The sequence below is a fragment of the Hemitrygon akajei genome, chromosome 4, assembly GCF_048418815.1.
Source record: "Hemitrygon akajei chromosome 4, sHemAka1.3, whole genome shotgun sequence".
NCBI lineage: Eukaryota > Metazoa > Chordata > Chondrichthyes > Myliobatiformes > Dasyatidae > Hemitrygon > Hemitrygon akajei.
The window spans coordinates 89,901,115-89,920,473 of record NC_133127.1 but is presented as its reverse complement, the minus strand read 5'-3'; the positions used below and the strand labels follow the sequence as shown (position 1 = coordinate 89,920,473).

The window sequence follows — 19,359 nt, the reverse complement described above, 5'->3', positions numbered from 1 at the left end:
ACACTCTTATCAACTGGTGTGGCAACTTTGAAGAATCTATCGACATGTTTTTTCACATTGCTAAGAATTCTGTTATTAACCATGTACTCTGCCTTTCCATGCCTACCTTTCTGAATAAGCCTATCATAGGGAAACTTGGTGAATGCCTTACTAAAACTATATGTACTATATCCACCAAACTACCTTCATCTACTTGTTTTATCACTTCCTCAAAAATGTCAGACAGGCTCGTGAGGTGTGACTTGCCCTGACTGATGTATGTCGTGAAATTTGTTGTTTTCCGGTGGAAGTACATTACAATACATATTAATTAAACAATAAATTGCAAATATATATTAAAATGAAATTTAATAAGTACTGCAAAAAGAGGAGAAGGTGTAAAAAATTTATTTAGTGTTCGTAGCTTTATTATCCATTCAAAAATCTGATGGCAGAGAGTAAAAAGCTGTTTCAGAATTCTTGTGTGTTTCTTTAGGCTCCTGTACCATTCCCTGATAGTATCAATCAGAAGAGGGCATGTCCTGGTGGGTGATGGGGGTCCTTAATGATGGATGCCACCTTTTTGAGGCATCATCTTTTGAAGATGTGCTCAATGCTGGTAAGGCTAGTGCCCGTGATGAATTTCTGCAATTTTATTCCGATCCTTTCCAGTGGGTGATGAAACCAGTTACCTGTATTTACAGAATCTATTGTGGTTATTGTAAGACTGGTGTTAATGAGATATTGTTGATCCTCATGGGCCAGAGAGCTCAATTCCTTGCTGCTTTGTCTATAACTGACGCTACGTCCACACTACACCAGATAAATCCATAACCAAAGCTTTTTCTCTTCATTTTTACCCTTCGTCCACCCTAAAACGGCGTTTTTGTCCCCCGAAACCAGAGTTTTGTAGAAATGCTCTTCAAAGTGTGTATTCTTGAAAACGCCGGATTGGCCGGAGCAGTGTGGACGAGGTATCCGGAGAAATCTGAAAACGCTGTCAGACGGCAGCGCGCTATTTCATTGTTTTCTTGAACGCAGCCTCACAATTTCAGAACAGACGGCAATGAGACTGACGCCAGAAGAGTTAGAAGTGTACTCACCAAATACTTAGACCCATAACTTACTGAATAAATATACTCACTTTGCCCTGTTTTCTGTCCTTGCTTGTATGAAGGTAGTTTACCTATTCATGCAAGTACTTCTCTGACACTAGATGTGTAACAGCCTAATGTAACATTGTATGGAAATACAAGATAACACTGATGCAGACATGTTTTATACACTTAACAAGGTGCTATATTAATGCAACAGAGTTAGTCAGTTTTTCAATGTTCGTCATCAGCCGGGTCAATCTGTCCGTGAACTCCCTGTCGGTTGCCTCCGTACACTCTAGTATTTGTTTTTTCTTTACTTTTAAGTTCTGCGCGAGAGCCAACAGCTGTCTGTCGTTTTAAGTTTTTCTAGTCTGTAACTACACAAACGCGCACTTTCACACCGAGATTCGGCACCAAACATGTCACTTGTTTTTGGTAGATGTGTCCTGCGCATGCACAGTAGGAGGAGATGCACTGAAATCTCCGTTTCAATATGGAAAGAGGTATTTTTAAAAACGCATAGTGTGGACGCGTATCGTTTTTATGCAAAACCGGCGTTTTCAAAATTATCCGGTCTAGTGTGGATGTAGCCTGAGATCACTTTCAAAATATTTCTAGATGGGGATTAAGAGCAGTTTCATAAACAAAGGAGTTGCTGGAAATCTAAGCAACACACACGAAATGCTAGAGGAACTCAGCAGGTCAGGGTGCGTCTATATGGAAGTGACTGAACAGTTGATGTTTTGCACCAAGGCCCTTCATCAGGACAATATATCTAGATATCATCAAGTACAGTACGTCTGGTTATGTTCATGATCCAGGTCCTTTATGGTATACTAGCAGGTATACTCACTCATATTATACCTGAGCATCCATTTGATCAACTGTTGCCCACGATCAAACGTGAAAACCCTGTGTTACATGGCTCTGCTAATCACTTGAAAAGTTCTGTGGGATTCTGGGGAGCATTCAAGGGTAATCTTCAGAGTTTGCAAAATTTGCATTCTCTGAGTCTAATTATCTGGAAGAGTTAGTGAATTAGCATGCAAATAGTTTTGCAAAACAAAAGACTTTGAAATTGTGCTGGGATGTAAAGAAGGGGTTGGGTTGATAGATTCTTTGAATGTGTTACTGTAAAGTACTTTGAATTTCAAAGCTATTGACGAAGGCCACATTATTCTTTTCTCCTACTATAGCAAAGGTTAACGATGAAGGAACCTGTCCCTCTGTGAAGGTTAACACCCTGGGGCCACAGTTTGTGAGTGGAGTCATTGTGAAGATCACCAGTACTGAACCCCTGCTGGGCAGGAAACAGATCAAGGTATATGTGTGCCCTTGAGGTAGACTTTCTTTGATCCAATTCTTGGGACAACCTTTTGTCTTGTAACATTTGTAAGTGTTGTTTCTATGATACTTTGTAGATCTTTAATCTATTTCTACCCTTTAAGTAAAAATGATTTTTTGTCTTTTTCCATAGTACGTTAACATCTAATAAAAACAAAAGCTTGGTAGCTTTTCATGAACTGCCCTTTTATTTCTCCCTCAGAAAATCTGAATGCATCTTGTGCACACCATGCTGTTGACTTTATAAAAATAATTATTTATCTTTCAGGTTGACTCATTTAGGTCAACCATCCTTGCAGTCAGAGAAAATTTATGACATTGAAGATGTTTATTCAGGTCATGGTGTCTGTGTTGGAACCCATAGAAATCTAATTACTGATCATAGAAGACAAATCAAACAAATTGATTTTGAATGAATGTAAGCTATAAGAAGATAAATATAATTCCTAAGAGCAAACTCAAAAAATGAAGCGTCTTGACCCAAAATGTTAACTGTCTAGGTCTCTGCATAGATTCTGTCTGACCTGCTGAGGTCCTATGACATTTTGAGAATTAGGTAAAGGCTAGTATTTCTGTCATTCAGCTATATCATGACTAAACTTCTACCTTGGGGCCATTTTCCTGCATACTCCCCATAACCAGAGGTCATGGGTTAAGACTAAAATGTGAATAGTTCAAGGAGAACATGAGGGGAAACTTCTTCACTTAGAAGGCCATGAAGAATGTGGAACAAGCTGCCAGCACAAGTGGTACAAGCAAGCTGGAATTCATTGTTTAAGGGAAGTTTGGATAGCTACATGAATGGTAGGGGTATGGAGGGCTATGGTCCCTGGACAGGTCAATGGGAGTAGTCAGTTTAAATTGTTTGGCACGGACTAGATGGGCCAAGGAGCCTGTTTCTGTGCTGTACTTTTTTGTGATTCCCTTAATGTCTAGAGATCTATCCCTGTCTGTTTTGAATGAACTCAGTAACTCGGCATCATAGCTGTCTGGGATAGTGAATTCCAAAGATTTCATCTGAGTGATTTATCTGCATCAGGCCATTAGACTGACTTCTGGGTCTAGACCCTTCAGCTGGGAAAACAGGCTCCCTGCACTGACCTTAGAATTTAATTTCATTGAGACAGCAAAACTAAAAGGAGGGTGCTTTGTGAAATATGAACTCTGTTTGCATTATTGAACTGCTGAGTGTTTTTAGCACTTTGGTTTAATTCCATTCAGGTGGCACAGCGGTGCCTCGCAGTTCCAGTGAACAGGATTCAATCCTGAGCTGTAGTGCTGCCTATGTGGAGCTTGCACAATCATCTTGTGACTGCACAGGTTTTCTCCAAGCGCTCCAGTCTTCACACCCTTCCTAAAGGCATATAAGTCGCTACGGTAATTGGCCATTGTTATTGATAGGAATGTGGGGAGAATAAACTGGGATTAGTGCAAATGGTTGGCATCAGTTCAGTGTCTGAAGGGTCTTTTTCCATGCTGTATGACTCCATGATTCCTAGCTGAAGTGATGAGTGCCTGATTTGGTACTGAGGTTTGTTTAATCCCTGCTTTATGCAATCACAGTCAATTTTACCAATGGCAGGAATGGCAATATTATAACAAGAATATTCTTTCAATACTGATTTCTGTCCATTGTTCTGAAAGTTCACATATATAATTGCTGTTTGAGGATAAAATTGAGCTGAGAGAAGGCTTTTCCTTCAACATGTTTCCTTATAAAATAGACATTTAAGAAACAGTACTTTGCATCATAGTCATCAAAATTAAGAATATGTTATTCTTGGACATCAGCATGAGAGTCGCTCAGAAATAATACATGACCATTTGATGAGATATTCCAGTAGTAATGTGGATTCTTGAAGAATAAAATGAAGAAAACTGAAAAAAGCAATGGAACTAGCAGGGGAAAAATGCTATATATAAAAAAAATGTTGCAGGAACATCAGCAGGTCAGGCATCGTCTATAGAAATGAATAAACAGTCAATATTTGAGACCGATATCCTTCTTCAGGACTAACTGCAGTTGTCTTTCAGTTCATAAGTGAATGTGGACTTTGGAAACTGCTTTGACTTCTCTCTAATGCAGTGTTTTTTTTACGTGAAGGATGCTTTGATGAAGTTGTCTGAAGTTTTGTATGTGGACCTCCTTGAAGGTGATACCGAGGGACATGCTCGGTTTAAAACTCCTGCAGATGCCCAATCTGTAATGAAAGCACATCGAGAAATACAGAGTAAATACAACTGGAAACTTGAACTTCTCTCAGGTCAGGTTCAATAACTTAAATATTTTTGTGCTTATAGTTAATGCAGAATTTTTGTGGGCTATTGCAGTTTCAAATATATGTTAAGGAAGTCATGAATTAACAATAAAAAGGTGCTTGCAGTAAGGTGAGCAGTAGATAAGAGGAAAGGTGGATGCTGAATGATGTGGCTCATTCCCCAGCAATGCTAGCTGACTACTGATAGTGTAGAGTGGAAGCTGTGCATCTCCCCCAATATAAATAAGAGTTTATGTTCCCTGCAAAAGGACAGCCACATAAAGGCTTAAGTAGCAGTCAACCCTGTTTTGTGTAGAATTATATGATCTCTGGCAAGCCAGCTACATCACAAGTACCACAGAACCCTTGGGATGTTTGAGTAGTAAACAGATTAAATTCCAAAACTAGATAAGCCCTTACTTCTATCTATAGATGTGCATGCAGTTCACTGGCGTTTAATGTTTTGCTGAGAAGGGTTACATTGAAAATGCTAAACATTTAGAGTGTCTAATGAGAAAAGTATTTAATTTTCTCCAAGTTATTTATTATTCTAAAATCAGCCTTAAGCATTATAAAAATTATCTACAAAAGAATAAACATGGTGCAAAGCTCTTTAGAATTAGAATCAGACTTAATATCACTGGCATATGCCAACAAAATTTGTTTTGTGACAGCAGTACAATATAATACAGAATTTTTAAAAAACTAAATTGCAATAAGAAATATATACTATATACTTTTGAGATTGGACTACCATATGGAGTATGTATATGTGTATATGTAAAGTGTGTGCGCGCACACACGCACTAAGCAAGTAATGCAAAAAAAGAGGGAAAATACTGATTCAAAGTTCATTGTCCATTCAGAAAACCGGTGACTGGGTTGAAGAAGTTGTTTCTAAAATGTTTCAGTGTGTCTTCAGGCTCTTGCACCACTTTGTTGATGGTAGTAATGAGAAGAGGGCATGTCTTGGGTGATGGTGGTCCTTAATGATAGATGCCGCCTTTTTGTGGCATTGGCGTTTGAAGATGTCTTCAGTGCCAGGGAGGCTAGTGGCCAAAATGGATCTGGCTTTTTGGAACTTCTTGCAGCTTTTTTTTAGTGCTGTTCAGTGGTCCCTCCAAGCATACAGTAATGCAACCAATTAGAATGTTCTCCACAGTATATTTGTAGAAATTTTCCAGTGTCCTTTGTGACTTCTGAAATCTCCTGCTTCTAATGAAATATCACCACTGTTATACCCTGTTTCTAATTGCATCAGTATATTGGACCCAGGATAGATCTTTAGAGATGTTTACACCCTAGAATTAAACTGTTCATCCTTTCCACTGCTGATCTTTTGATGAGGATTTGTATGTGAAACTTCAACTTTCCCTTGCTGAAGTCCACAATCAATTCCTTGGTCTTACTGATATATTGAGTGCAAGGTTGTTGTTGCGACACCACTCAACCAGCTGAACTATCTCATTCCTGTACGCCACCTCATCACCATCTGAACAATAGTTGTGCCATTGGCCATTTTATAGATGGCTTTGGAGCTGTCCCTGGCCACACAGTCATGGGCGTGGAGATAGTAGAGGAGTCGGCTAAGCATGCATGTTTGAGGTGCACCGGTGTTGAAGAGATGTTATTTCTAATCTGCACTGACTGTGGTCTCCCAATGAGGAAGTTGAGGATCTAGATGCGAAAGGAGGTACAGAGGTCCTGGTGTAGAGCTTTTTGATTAGTACTGAGGGTTTGATGGTGTTGAATGCTGAGCCATAATCAATAAATAGCAGCCAGATGTAGGTATTGCTATTGGCCAGGTGGTCGAAGGCTGACTGGAGAGCCAGTGAGATTGCACCTGCTGTCTTACCCCTCTCTTCTGCTCACCTACGCATCATCTCCCTCTGCTGCCCATCCTCTTTCCCTTACTTCCCTGGCCCACTCTCCTGTCCTATCAGATTCTTTCTTCTTCAGCCCTTGCCTCTTCCACCAGTCACCTCTCAGCTTCTCACTTCATCCCACCCACCAAGTTACCCCTCACCTGGTCACCTGCCACTTATACTCCTCCTGCTCCCTCCGCCCCCATCCCCTAAGTCTGGCTTCTTCCCCATTTTTTCCAGTCCTGATGAAGGATTCCAGCCTGAGGCATCTGCTTATTGTCTTCTATAGATGCTGCTTCCTCGCAGTTCATCACAGCAGACGTGAGTGCCACTGGGCAATAGTTGTTGAGGCAGCTCACCCTGCTCTTCTTGGGCACTGGCATAATTGTCACCTTCTTGAAGCAGGCTGGAACCTCTTGTCTGCATCATTGAGAGATTGGAGATGTCCTTGAACACTCCTGCCAGTTGGTTGGCACAGGATTTCAGAGCTCTACCAGGTACATCTTTGGGGCCTGAAATCTAGAGAGGGTTCACCCTCTTCTGACATCAGTCTCAGAGACAGAGGTGACAGGATCACCAGATGCTGCAGGAATTCGTACAAGTGTACTTTTATTCTCCCTTTCACAAGCACAAAGGGAGGCATTGAGCTCATCTGGGAATGAAGCATCACAGCCATTCATGATTTTAGGTATTGCTTTATAGGAAGTAAATGGACTGCAAACCAAACATATAGAGTAACAGAGAGGTCTTGGAGTACATGTTGGCAGATCCATAAATTTGGCAAGATAGGAAGATCTTTCATTGCAGGCATGGGTTGTAAGTGCAGGAAAGTTGTGATACAATGTAAATTCCTTCTCAGACAGTTCCTCAAATCAAGGAGAAATTGCTTTCAGTCCTGGTTTATGGGTTCTGAGATTGTGAATGAGACAAGTGTGGGAAATTCTGATTCTGCCGCACAGATGAGGCAGAGGGTAGTTAGTGAACCAATGCATGGATGTCCACGGGTTAAGTTCTATATAGGATTCTAGTTGCCATTTTATGGGGAGGTATGACAACATGAATACAGGAGAGTTACAAGCAGGTTGCCAGGGCTAGAAATGTGAATTATTGAAAAAAGTTTGATTATGTTAGAATTTTAATTTGGATTTTTTTTTAATGAAAGACCTCTACAGGGAGAACTAATGTACATCATCAGAGAGGTTGGCGACTAAAGTGTGGATTTAAATTAATTAGCGAGGAGTTGAGGAAATTTCTTTCTCATCCACAGAATAGTCAGAGTGAAGGACTAATTACGTGAAATCCAAATCTTACTTAAAGCTTGGATGTGCACTTGAAGAATCTGCAAGACTACAAACTGAGGGCTAGGAAGTACAAGGAAGCCCCCAAAAGCACATGTTTTGTTGACGTGGCCATAGTGGTCTGACTGGTTTCATTCTGTGCAACAAATTTCTCAGGTGTTAGCACAGAAATGCTCCACAAGGCAGAAGTCAATTTAAGTTGTGACTCTATTATTATTGGATTCTGAAATGTTTGCTTTCTTTTTGTCAACAGGTGATGGTGAGCAGCGTTATTGGCAGAAGATCTTAGTAGATAGGCAAGCAAAATTAAACCGACCACGGGACAAAAAGCGGGGCACTGAGAAGGTACTTTACGTGATTGCATTTGATACGCTGGGTACATTCAGAAAGTGTGGCAGCTTTATGAATGCAAAGTTTTGATTTTAAGTATTTTTCCTTTTTGTCACAGCAAGCTTGGAAATGTGAATACGTTTTTAACAAAAACCTTTTTGTATTGCAGTTGATTGGCAAGGCTGAAAAGATTATCGTGGCCAAGACGCACAAAGCTGGCAAGCACATACTTTTTTCTGAAGAAGACTAGGAATGTCATACCAAAATATCTTCTTTCTTTTGAAAGGATATTTTCTACTTCCAAAAAATTTAAATTTTATACTGTGTATTAATACTATTTACAGTATTCCAAAAGTTGTTCAGTTATACTTTTAAGAAATGCAGCAATACGTTTGCAATATATAGATTGTACAAATTTGAACTTACAGTATTTTCATTATTGCTGTAATCCCACAATTTAAAATCTACAAATCATTTTCCATAATGTTGCTGTGATATTTAAGTTAGATTAATCCTGAAGGACGGTTAGATAATGTTTTAGATGTATGATCCCAGTAGTTTCTGATTTTTGCTTTGAGAAATAGAACTTAGGGTAAATAAGATACAGATTTTGATTCTGTTTTTAAAAGTCAAAAATATGTTTTGCATTTTGTCAAGGCAGATTTACAGATTTGGAGTGGACTGGGAAGAGATGTACAGAATGTATTTGTTTTTTGAGTAGGAATCACTGACCATCAGTGTAAAAACTCCAAAGATTTGCTGTTTTAAACTTTATTAATTGGTATGTTGTGCAAAATAACAATTAGGAAATCAAGTTTAGGACCTAACCTGTACAATATCTGAAATGACATGGGTTGCACTCCTTTTTGCAAAATCTCACTTCTTTGAAAATACACCTATGCAGTTGTGTGATTGTACAGTCCAGAGTGATCTCTTCAATAGTTGATAACTCACTAATGCTCACTTGCTGTTTTCCTGTGAAAAACAGCTGAAGATGAAGACACTGAAGACTCAAAGTTGGATGCAAGCATACAAATTGCACCTGTTAAAGGGAGAGTAAAAAGACTCATTTCATATTTGCATTCTGTTGGCTGAGCATAAACCCCAACTGCTGCACTCTTAATGTCAGGTGATGGCATGGATTCAGAATGGGAGCGTTTTGACCTGCAACCTCATCAGATGCTCACTTTTCACATTTCTGTTGAATAAGGTGTCTGAATATAAGCACAATTCTATTAAAATTTGCATTCCTAGAATTACTCCTTTTGTGCTCTGTTTGAAAAGGCCTAATCTATTGAGGCAGTTCTGTTGCCTGTAAATTTAGGGTTTAATTTCAATTGTTCAGTGGAGAAGTACCTAACTAGCTAATTACTTACAGTGACTGTATAGTATTCTTCCCCCAACCTTTTGAACACATAAATGAGTATTGCAAACAGGGATTTTGATCAATTTAACTGAAAATTTTTATTTGTGAATCACTTACTCCTTTTTTCCAGAGTGGAGCCCAAAATAGAGGGAAAATTGTAAAGAATGAAAAACTAAAAATTCAAAAACTGAGCTGTCAGCAGTTTAAAAAGTATTCATCCCCCCCTCCCCCAACGCCTTTGCTCAGTAATTAGTTGAAACATCTCTCGCAGCTATTACAGCCAGTAGCCTTTTTGGTTAAGCTTCTATTAGCTTTGCACAACATGAATGAATGATTTTTTAAAAATCTTACATCTGCCCCACAACGTGAGGGGGTAAAAATCTTCGCGTTATGACTCCGTAATGTACAGACGTGAATTTAAAAGTGTAATGGCTTGTAGAAAGAAGCTGTCCTGTAGTCTGTTGGTCCTGGCTTTAATGCTGCAGTACCCTTTGCCAGACGGAAGCAGCTGAAACAGTTTATAATTGGGGTGATTGGTGTCCCCGATGATCTTCCAGGCATTCTTTACACACGGGCTGCTGTAAATGTTCTCAGTGGAGGGAAGTCCACATCCACAGATGCGTTGGGCTGTCCGTACCACTCTCTGCATTGCCCGGTGTTCAAGGCTGGTGCAGTTCCCATACAGGCAGTCAGAATGCTCTCAATGGTGCCCCTATAAAAAGCCTTGAGGATTTGGGGGCTGATGACAAATCTCTTCGGTCGCCTGAGGTGGAAGAGATGCTGTTGTGCTTTTTTTTTGCCACACAACCGTTGTGTACAGTCCAGGTGATATCTTTGGTGATGTGTATACTAAGGAACTTGACACTACTCACCCTCTCAACTGCAGTCCCATTGATGTCGATCAGGGAAAGCCTGTCTCCATTACTCCTGTAATCCATGATGGGCAAGATTTGCCCATTCCTCACTGCAAAATTGATCAAGCTGTGCCAGTTTAGTTGGGGAGTGACAGTGGACGGTAATCTTGAGGTTCATTGAGGTTAAAGTTAGGACTATGACTAGGTCACTGAAGGACATCGATTTTCCTCATTTGAAGCCACTCCATGTTTGCTCTCGTCCTGCTGCAAGACAAACTTCCACTCCAGTTTAAGCTTTCTGCCAGAGGCTAGCAGGTTTTTATCCAGGAACTCTCTGTATTTAGCAGCATTCATCTTCCCATCAATCCTGACCAGATTTCCAGTCCCTGCTGTTGAGAAGCATCCCATAGCAAGATGCTGCCACCACTATACTTTGCAACTGAGATGGTGTTACCTGGCTGATGCCCTTTATTAGATTTACGCCACATGTACCGCTTAGTGTTGTGGCCAAAATGTTCCATTTCAGTCTGATCCAACCACAGAACATTCTTCCACATCTTTACAGTATCTTCTAAGTAACATCTTGCAAAGTCTTTATGGGCAAGGATACGTTTTTTTTTAGTCAGTGTTTTTACATGCACAAAATATGTTCTTAAGAAAAGTGGCTCTTTAATCCTTTTCGCTCCTTATGGAGCATAGGGCCTCAACAAAAGTCCTCCACTTTCTGCTCTCCCAAGTTTGGCCGGCGGCTTTCAGTTCATCCAAAAGCCTACGCCTCCAGGTTTGCTTTGGGCGACCTCTTCTTCTCTTCCCTTGTGGATTCCATTCGAGTGCTTGTCGAGTGACATTCGACTGGCTCTTCCTCAAGGTGTGGCCGACCCATCTCCACTTCCTCCTCCTTATCTGGAATACAATGGGCTCTTGGTTTACTCTCTTCCATAGGTCTAGGTTTGACACTCTGTCGTACCACTTGAGGCGGAGGTTCTGCCGGAGGCATTTGTTGAGAAAGGTCTGGATCTTGTTGCAGCTGGTGTTAGTGATTCTCCATGTTTCAGATCCATATAGCAGGATGGCTTTCACATTGGAGCCGAATATACAGAGCTTAGTTTTGACAGAGATGGCAGTAGATCTCCAAACAGGTCACAGGGTTGTGAAGGTGTGTTGGGCTTTTCCGATCCTTGCTCTGATGTCCTCATCTGTACCTCCTGATTTACTGATTTTGCTTCCGAGGTAGGTGAATTTGTCTACATCTTCAACTATTTGTCCTTCAATCCGTAATGGCTCCTCTTGTTTGTTATTAATGCGTAGAACTTTGGTCTTCTCCTGACTGATCTTAAGGCCTACTCGCTGTGAGGTCTCTCCCAAGGAATCAGCTTTCTTCTGCATATCTTGAAGCCGGTGTGAGAGAAGAGCGAGATCATCTGCAAATGCCAGGTCTTCCAATTTCCCTGTTAACGTCCACTGGATGCCTCTCTCTGAGCCAGCATAAGCTGTTCTTGTAGCCCAGTTGAGTACCACAAGAAAAAGTAGAGGCGACAGCAGGCATCCCTGTCTGACTCCAGTAGTGACCAGGAATTCTTCGGACAGTCTCCCATTGTGGATGACCCTGCATGAGAAACCATCATAAAGCTGCTTGATGATATTCACCATCTCTTCTGGTACACCATAGATGCTCCACATTGACTTTCTGTCCAGGCTGTCAAATGCCTTCTCAAAATAAATAAAACACACATATAGTGGAGTTTGCCCTTCTATTGTCTGCTCCACAATGACTCTAAGTGTAGCTATCTGGTCAATGCATGATCTCTCTTTCCTGAACCCTGCCTGCTCATCTCTAAGTCTCTGGTCAATGGCGTCTTTCATCCGCTCCAAGATGACCCTGGTGAGAACTTTGCTAGGAATGGACAACACGGTGATCCCCCTCCACTTGCCACACAGTGAAAGATCTCCAGATTTTTGCAGCTTCACAAGGAGGCCCTTCTTCCAATCTGATGGGATCTCTCCTGTTCTCCATATCAAATTCAGCAGTATATGCAAATGGTCCACCATAACCTCTCCACCCTCTTTCAATGCCTCTGCAGGAATGTTGTCTTCTCCAGCAGCCTTGCTGTTCTTCAGGCTTTTCAGGGCTTTTTGAATTTCTTGCTTGGTGATTTCACCTATATTGATGTTGAGTGGGTTTCCAGGCTCCAGGTCAGGTGGGTTCTGTGGTGGTGGTCTATTCAATACTTCCTGGAAGTGTTCCTTCCATCTCGCCAGCTGATCTTCAACCGAAGTGAGCAGATGGCCTGTCTTGTCTCTAACAGGTCTGTTGAAATTGCTTTTCTTCCCTCTCAAAAGTTTAGTTGTCATGTAGAGTGCCTTGAGGTCCCCTTTACTGGCCGCTGTTTCTGCTTGCTCTGCTATTTCATTGAAGTATGACCTCTTGTCCTTTCTGAGCTGTTTCTTCACCTCCTTGGCCATCATGCTGTACCTGTTAGCGGCGATTTGTTTCTGTTGCCGAGTTCTGGCCTGATTCAACTCCTGTTTGAGCTTTTTCCTCTCCTCCACCTTCTGCCTGTCTCGTCCCTGATCCAAGGTTTACTGTTGACTGGTGGTCTTCCCAGTACTTCTTCGCAGGCTCCTACAGTGGCCTGCTTGAAGGTAATCCAGACATGTTCCGCTGTCCTCTCATCTTGTTCCTCTATTTGAAGAGCCCCAAAGCAGTTTTGCAAGGCGATGTGGAAATCTTTCTTGTTCTCTTCCATCTGTAGTTTTCTAACATCAAACTTTATTCACGTGTTCTGTTGCTTCTTGGCTGACAGCTTCATCTTCAGCTTTGCAACAACTAAATGGTGATCAGATCCAATATCTGCTCCTCTTTTGGCTCTCACATCTTGCAATGAACTTCTCCAGCTCTGGCGGACTATGAAGTGATCAGTCTGGTTCTCTGTTTGATGGTCAGGTGAGACCCAGGTTATCTTGTGGCAGTGTCGATGGGGAAAGAGGGTACCTCCAATGGTCAGTTCATTGAAGGCACAGAAGTCGGTACGGAGTTCTCCATTTTCATTCATAATCCCCAAACCATTCTGGCCCATCTCTCTCTATCTGCCAGTGTTATCGCTGCCTACTTTGGCATTCAGATCTCCCATGACGATCAACATATCTTGCTTAGGTACCTTTCCAACTACTGCTTGAAGCTGGGTGTAGAAGAGATCTTTTTCTTCTTCCTCTGTGTTGTTAGTTGGGGCGTAGCACAGGATAATGGATACCTTCTGGAATCTGGACTCGAACCTGGCTGTGATGATACGGTGGGACACTGGTTCCCATTCTGTCAAACTTCTGGCTGCTTCTTTGGACAACATCAGGGCCGCACCAGCCTCATGCGGGTCTTCCTCTTTTTCTTTGCCGGAATAGAGCAGAGTTTCTCCCGTCTGCAGTTTGATCTCACCAAAAGTATTCCACCTTGTTTCGCACATGCCCAGAAGTGTGAGGTGGTATTGGTTCATTTCCTTCACTGCCTGTGCGCACCTACCTGTCTCCCAAAGCGATCTCGCATTCCATGTTCCGATTAGGATAGATTTCTTCTGGGAGATGAGAGCAGCTTTGGATCCTCCATTATGGTTTTCCTCGGGTGAAGGAGGGTTGTCAGCCCTGCAGCTTCCTGATGGGTTTGGTTGCAGCGCGTCATCAGCCTCCCGAATGGGGCCCTGCTTTTCCCGAGATCTGGGTTAGTGGTTGACAATCTGTTGATGGTTTCTGTAACAATTGCTTGTTTTACATGGACGGGTTGTTAGCCCATTGCACAACCCCCAACCTGGAGGACCAGAGGTTTTCTGTCGGGGTCACCTTCCCCTAGGCGATGGCATTTCCATGCTAACGAGCTCCACCTGCCCGGGTTTGAAATCAGAGTTTACCCTCTCCTAGATAGGCTGCCATCCAAGGCTAACGAGTCCTATCTACCCAGGTTTGTAATCTGAGTTCCTTCTCCTAGGCTATGTTGGTTCACGGCACCTTCTTCCATATTATCCGGTGCACCCCTCACATGAGGGATCCCCCATCCACCACCCAGGGGACGTGCCTCTACGCCGTATAGCCTGAGCGCGAGGAAGAAAAGTGGCTCGGCCTTCAAGATTGTGAGACATGAACTTCATCTCCAGTTGCAGCCACTGACTTCTGCTGCTCACTCAGGGTGACTGTTGGCATCATAGTAGCCTCTCTTACAAGTGCCATTCTTCGGCAACTGTTTTTAGAGGGACGGCCTGACCTAGGCAGTGTGGCTGTCATTTCATATTTTTTCAACTTAATCACGATGGCCTATTCTAAGGTCAGAGGTATGTTCAGTGCTTTTGAGGTAGTCTTGTATTCTCCCCCAGATTTGTGCTTCTCTGTTATCATTTCTCTAACTTCTCTTTTGTTTCCATTTTGGTTTGGTCTGTTGAAAATCTACCATACCGTTTGACCTTAGACGGAGGGAGCCAAATGATCCTCCAGTTCTCTACACCAACAAATTGGTGAGTTGGTAAGACAGTATTGCAACTGAGGAATGTTAGCGTAGAAATTTCAAAGGGGGTGAATACTTTTTCAGCCTCGTAATTTTCACTTTTCATTTTCAATAAATTGTTGACAAGTTTGAGAATTTTTCTTTTTGATTTGATACGGTACACAATGTTTTGTAGGTTAGTTCAAAAAACCCTACTTCAGTATACTTTAGATTTAGAAGATGAGAAGGTAAAATGCAGAAATAGTTGTAGGAGCTGAATCCATTTTCAAGGCACTGTATACCAACACTTTAGCATTGTTTGGCTGTTGTGAAATTTCTCCTATATATTGGTAGTGGTTTTTACATATCCAACAATAAGATTGCTTCATAAATCAGTTCTAGAATGTAAATGTAATCTGTCCTTTGAGGCTTTTTCAGCTCCTCCTTTTCCTGGAGTCAATTGTCATTTTATTGGGGCACAGATTCATGTATCCATGCCATCTGAACCTGCAGTTCACAGCTACTGCAGTCACCAATAGGGTAAGGAAATAATTCATGATGGAGAGTAACTATATCCTGAACCAGCTACTCTTCCTACAAAAGTTGCCCTGTAATATTCAGGTTTTTTAGATTGTTGTCTTTTCTATTCCTGCTAATGTCACCCTTGACCTGGGATTGAATATGAAATATTTCAGTGTGGCTCAACATTGTTAGCAGATTGAGACATAGGAGTGCAGATTAATGTCCATTTGCAGTAGGTATAGTTAACAGAAGCTGCATTTTCCCTGTTTCCAGTGCATTCTCCCTACCTGAAGTGTAGTACAGGTCAGACATGCTTTCTTGTGCTGTTAGAACTCTTGACAGCCATCCTAAAATAAAAGTAAGTTGATCTTCAGAAACCTCTGGGCAGGATGAAAATACACCCACTGTATACAAATGTAACAAGAGGAAGCAGCAGGGAAAGTTGCCCAAGGCCACCTAAAGTGGGGAATTTTGATGTGACCATTTTAAAAGAACTCTCCCTGTGAGGTTTTAATATGCAAGTTTTGTCTCTGCATGGGGTGAGGCACTTTTAATGCAGAATTGAGTCACAGCATGTGGTCCACCTCCTCTTGATGAATGAGGACCACTAGCACTTCAGTGACTAATCTACTTTCAGAAGATACTTAATTGGAATACCATTCATGCAGTTCCACAAGCAAGTGTATCTTTGGCTTTTCACAGCTAACAGCCACTTCCTCTTTCACACCTCCCAAATTCCTAGATTCAAACTTACTCGTGAAATCAAAAAATAAAATGTAATTGATGTTATATATCCAATTCATTTAGTGTATAAAATACATTTTCTGTATTTCTAGTTTCAAATAATAAGTGTAGAAATGAGCTTTAATGTTTTTAAATGGATGTAACTTTTAATTTTTTTTTAACTGTACTGGTCTACTTTATGCTTTTTCAACCTACTGCAGCTGCGTTCTCTTTTTATAGAAGTCATTTGTCCAATTTGCTGACACTATCGAGTTTACAATAAGTTCCTTTTCTAGCAAAGGAAAGGCTGAAATTTCGGCAGACTGCTTGGGGCAGGCCACCAGACAACCCTATCAAGAAAGTAATGTGGGATCATAAAAAACACAAAATGCTGGCAGAACTCAGCAGGCCAGACAGCATCTATGGGAGGAGGTAATAACGACGTTTCGGGCCGAAACCCTTCATCAGGAGGAATGTGGGATCATATTTGGATGAGGGCCATACTGAAGAAAATGATGACAAAGTTTTGTATCAGAAGAATTTGGTTAATTCCGCAGTTTTAATTAGAGATACTACAATGCAATTGATGTTTTGAGGCTTGCTTTCATTAGTCAAACATTTTTAAATGTGATCAATACGTATCTCTATTCTCTCACTTGAACACAAACATGTCTCTTCAACTGAAGCATTTGTACATGCATAATATGGATATATTTGATTCCAGATTATTTGTGGATTGCCAATTTTTTTATATATGTAACTAGATGTCAGAGTTTATCTCTGGTTAAGGGTTGAATGGGTGGTTGCTGGACGGTGCAGTTTGTTGGGCTGGAAAAGCCTGTCCGGCATTGTATCGCCAAATAAATTAATGAATTCAATAAATGACGGCGTATTCTCAAATTGTTTTTATCTATGATGCCACTTTCATAACATTTTCTTTTGTTTTATTTCATAGAAATTTGAAGAAAATATTGCTTCTATGTTACTGTTGCATGCTTGCAAATGGAATTATTTGTTTGCCCTAGATGCTACTGAATTATTAAGGTTGGGGGAAAAAAACTGCCAAAATGATTTTCAAAAGTACTTTTTGTCATTTTTATTTGAAATTTTTTTAATATGACAGTATACTTTCCCGCACACATTTATAATTTGTTCAAAACAATGTAAACTCATTAATTATGCATTGGGGAGAAAGAGATCGGAAGATTAAAACCACTTGCAAAAAGGGGGCTTGATGAATCGCTAGAAGTCAAAGTCATGGAGTGAGACAGCATATAAATAGACACTTTGGCCCAACTCATTCATGCTGACCAAGGTGCCTTCCTGAGCTAGTCCCATTTGCCTTTGTCTAGTCCTTCTAAACCTTTCCGATCCATGGACCTTTCTAAATGCCTGAAGTTACTGTCACATGTACCGAGGTATGGTGGAAATACTTGTCTTGCACTCTCTCCATATAGATCACTTTGTAGAACAGTCTATTGAGGTGGTCCAAAGTAAACCAGTACAGGGTCTCCATTACTTTCTCTGGCAGTTTGTTCGACATGCTCACCACCAACTCTGCAGAGAAAGCTGCTGCTCAGTTTCCTTTCAAATCTTCCCCTTCTTGCACCTGTGCCCTCTAGTTTTAAACTCCCCTTCCCTGAGGAAAAAAATCTGACTATCCACCTGATCTGTGCCCCTCATGATTTAATTAAGCTCTATATGGTCACTGTGTTGGCGTGTGGACAAGGCATCAGTTTAATGATCTGAAGGTCAGTGGTTCGAGCCTCAGCTGAAGCAGCGTGTTGTGTCCTTGAGCAAGACACAACAACACTTTGCTCTGTGATGACACCATTGCCAAGCTTCTTGGGTCCTAGTGCCCTTCCCTTGGATAACATCAGTGGCGTGAAGAGGGGAAGGCTTGCAGCATGGGCAACTGCCGGTCTCCCATACAACACTACCCAGGCCTGCGCCCTAGAAACCTTCCAAGGCGCAAATCCATAGTCTCAGGAGACTAACAGATGCCTATTATTATAAGGTCACTTCAGCCTCCTTTGCTCCATGGAAAATGGTCTCTTCCTAACTTGTCTTTCCTTGTATCTCAGCCCCCCAGTTGTGCCAACATATAGGATGCTGGTGCAACCACAACTGTAATGAGATGTCGCACTACTTGTACTCAGTGGCCTGTCTGAAGAGGTTTAGTACGCTATATATAATGCCACAGATGACTGGAGGCTATATTTCACTAGGAGTTTGAGGAGATTTGGTTTGTCAACTAAACACTCAAAAACTTCTAATGTACTGTGGAGAACATTCTGACTGGCTGCATTACCATCTGGTATGGGGAGGGGTGTGATATTGCACAAGATACAAGTAAGTTGTGGAAACTTGTAAAATTAGCTCCATCATGGGTACTAACTTCCATAATATCCAAGGCATCTTCAGGGAGCAGTGCCTTAGAAAGGTGGTGTTCATTATTAAAGATCCTCACCACCCAGGACATGCTTTCTTTTCATTGCTACCATCGGGAAGGAGGTACAGAAGCCTGAAGGCACACACTCGTCGATTCTGGAACAGCTTCTTCCTCTCTATCATCCGATTTCTAAATGAACATTGAACTCATGAACACTACCTCAATGTTTTTATTTTCGCTACTTAACTATTTAATAGACACATACTGTAATTGTTTTATCGTCTATTTGTTTATCATGTATTTCATTGTATTGCCGTCATTAAATTAACAGATTTCATGATGTATGCTGGTGATATTAAACATGATTCTGATTTAAAGTCAAGGTTGTTAGTTCCTTCATGGGCTGATTTAAACAAATATTGTAAGCATCAGGGTCTGAGATATTATATCTCTTTATGTCTTACATTGTCATACTTCATGCCATAGAGTCATAGAAGAGTACAGCACAGAAACAGGCCCTTTGGCCCGTCTGCTCTGTGCTGAACCATTTAAGCTGCCTGCTTATGTTGACTTGCATCAGGACCATAACCCTACATACCCTACCACCCAAGCTACTCTTAAGCATTAAAATTGAGCTTGTGCTGGAAGCTCATTCCACCCTCACCACCCTCTGAGTGAAGAGGTTTCCCATCATGTTCCACTTAAATTTTTCACCCTTCACCATTAACTCATGACCTTTGATTGTAGTCCCACCCAACCTCAGTGGGAAAAGCCTGCTTGCATTTAACCTATTATACCCCTCATCATTTTGTATACCTGTCAAATCTCCCCTCAATCTTCCGTGCTCCAAGGAGTAAAGCTGTTTAATT

General features: G+C 41.3%; 1 protein-coding gene and 1 pseudogene across 4 annotated transcripts in view; one reads left to right on the top strand and one right to left on the bottom strand.

Moving 5' to 3' along the window:
- larp7 (La ribonucleoprotein 7, transcriptional regulator) overlaps positions 1–18,867 on the top strand; it is a 48,800-nt gene extending 29,933 nt beyond the window's left edge. For 3 of the 4 annotated variants that reach the window (XM_073043034.1, XM_073043035.1, XM_073043036.1), the window contains exons 10-15: positions 2,273–2,397; positions 4,525–4,684; positions 8,095–8,186; positions 8,341–8,389; positions 14,839–14,884; positions 16,395–18,867. In XM_073043034.1, the coding sequence (XP_072899135.1) occupies positions 2,273–2,397; positions 4,525–4,684; positions 8,095–8,186; positions 8,341–8,389; positions 14,839–14,884; positions 16,395–16,476 (554 nt within the window). In that variant the 3' untranslated portion in view covers positions 16,477–18,867. Of the gene's footprint in view, positions 1–2,272; positions 2,398–4,524; positions 4,685–8,094; positions 8,187–8,340 lie in introns of all 4 variants that reach the window. The other variant, XM_073043037.1, reaches the window with a different exon arrangement.
- Positions 11,061–14,603, bottom strand: LOC140725857 (uncharacterized; annotated as a pseudogene).
- Positions 18,868–19,359: the final 492 nt, after the last annotated feature.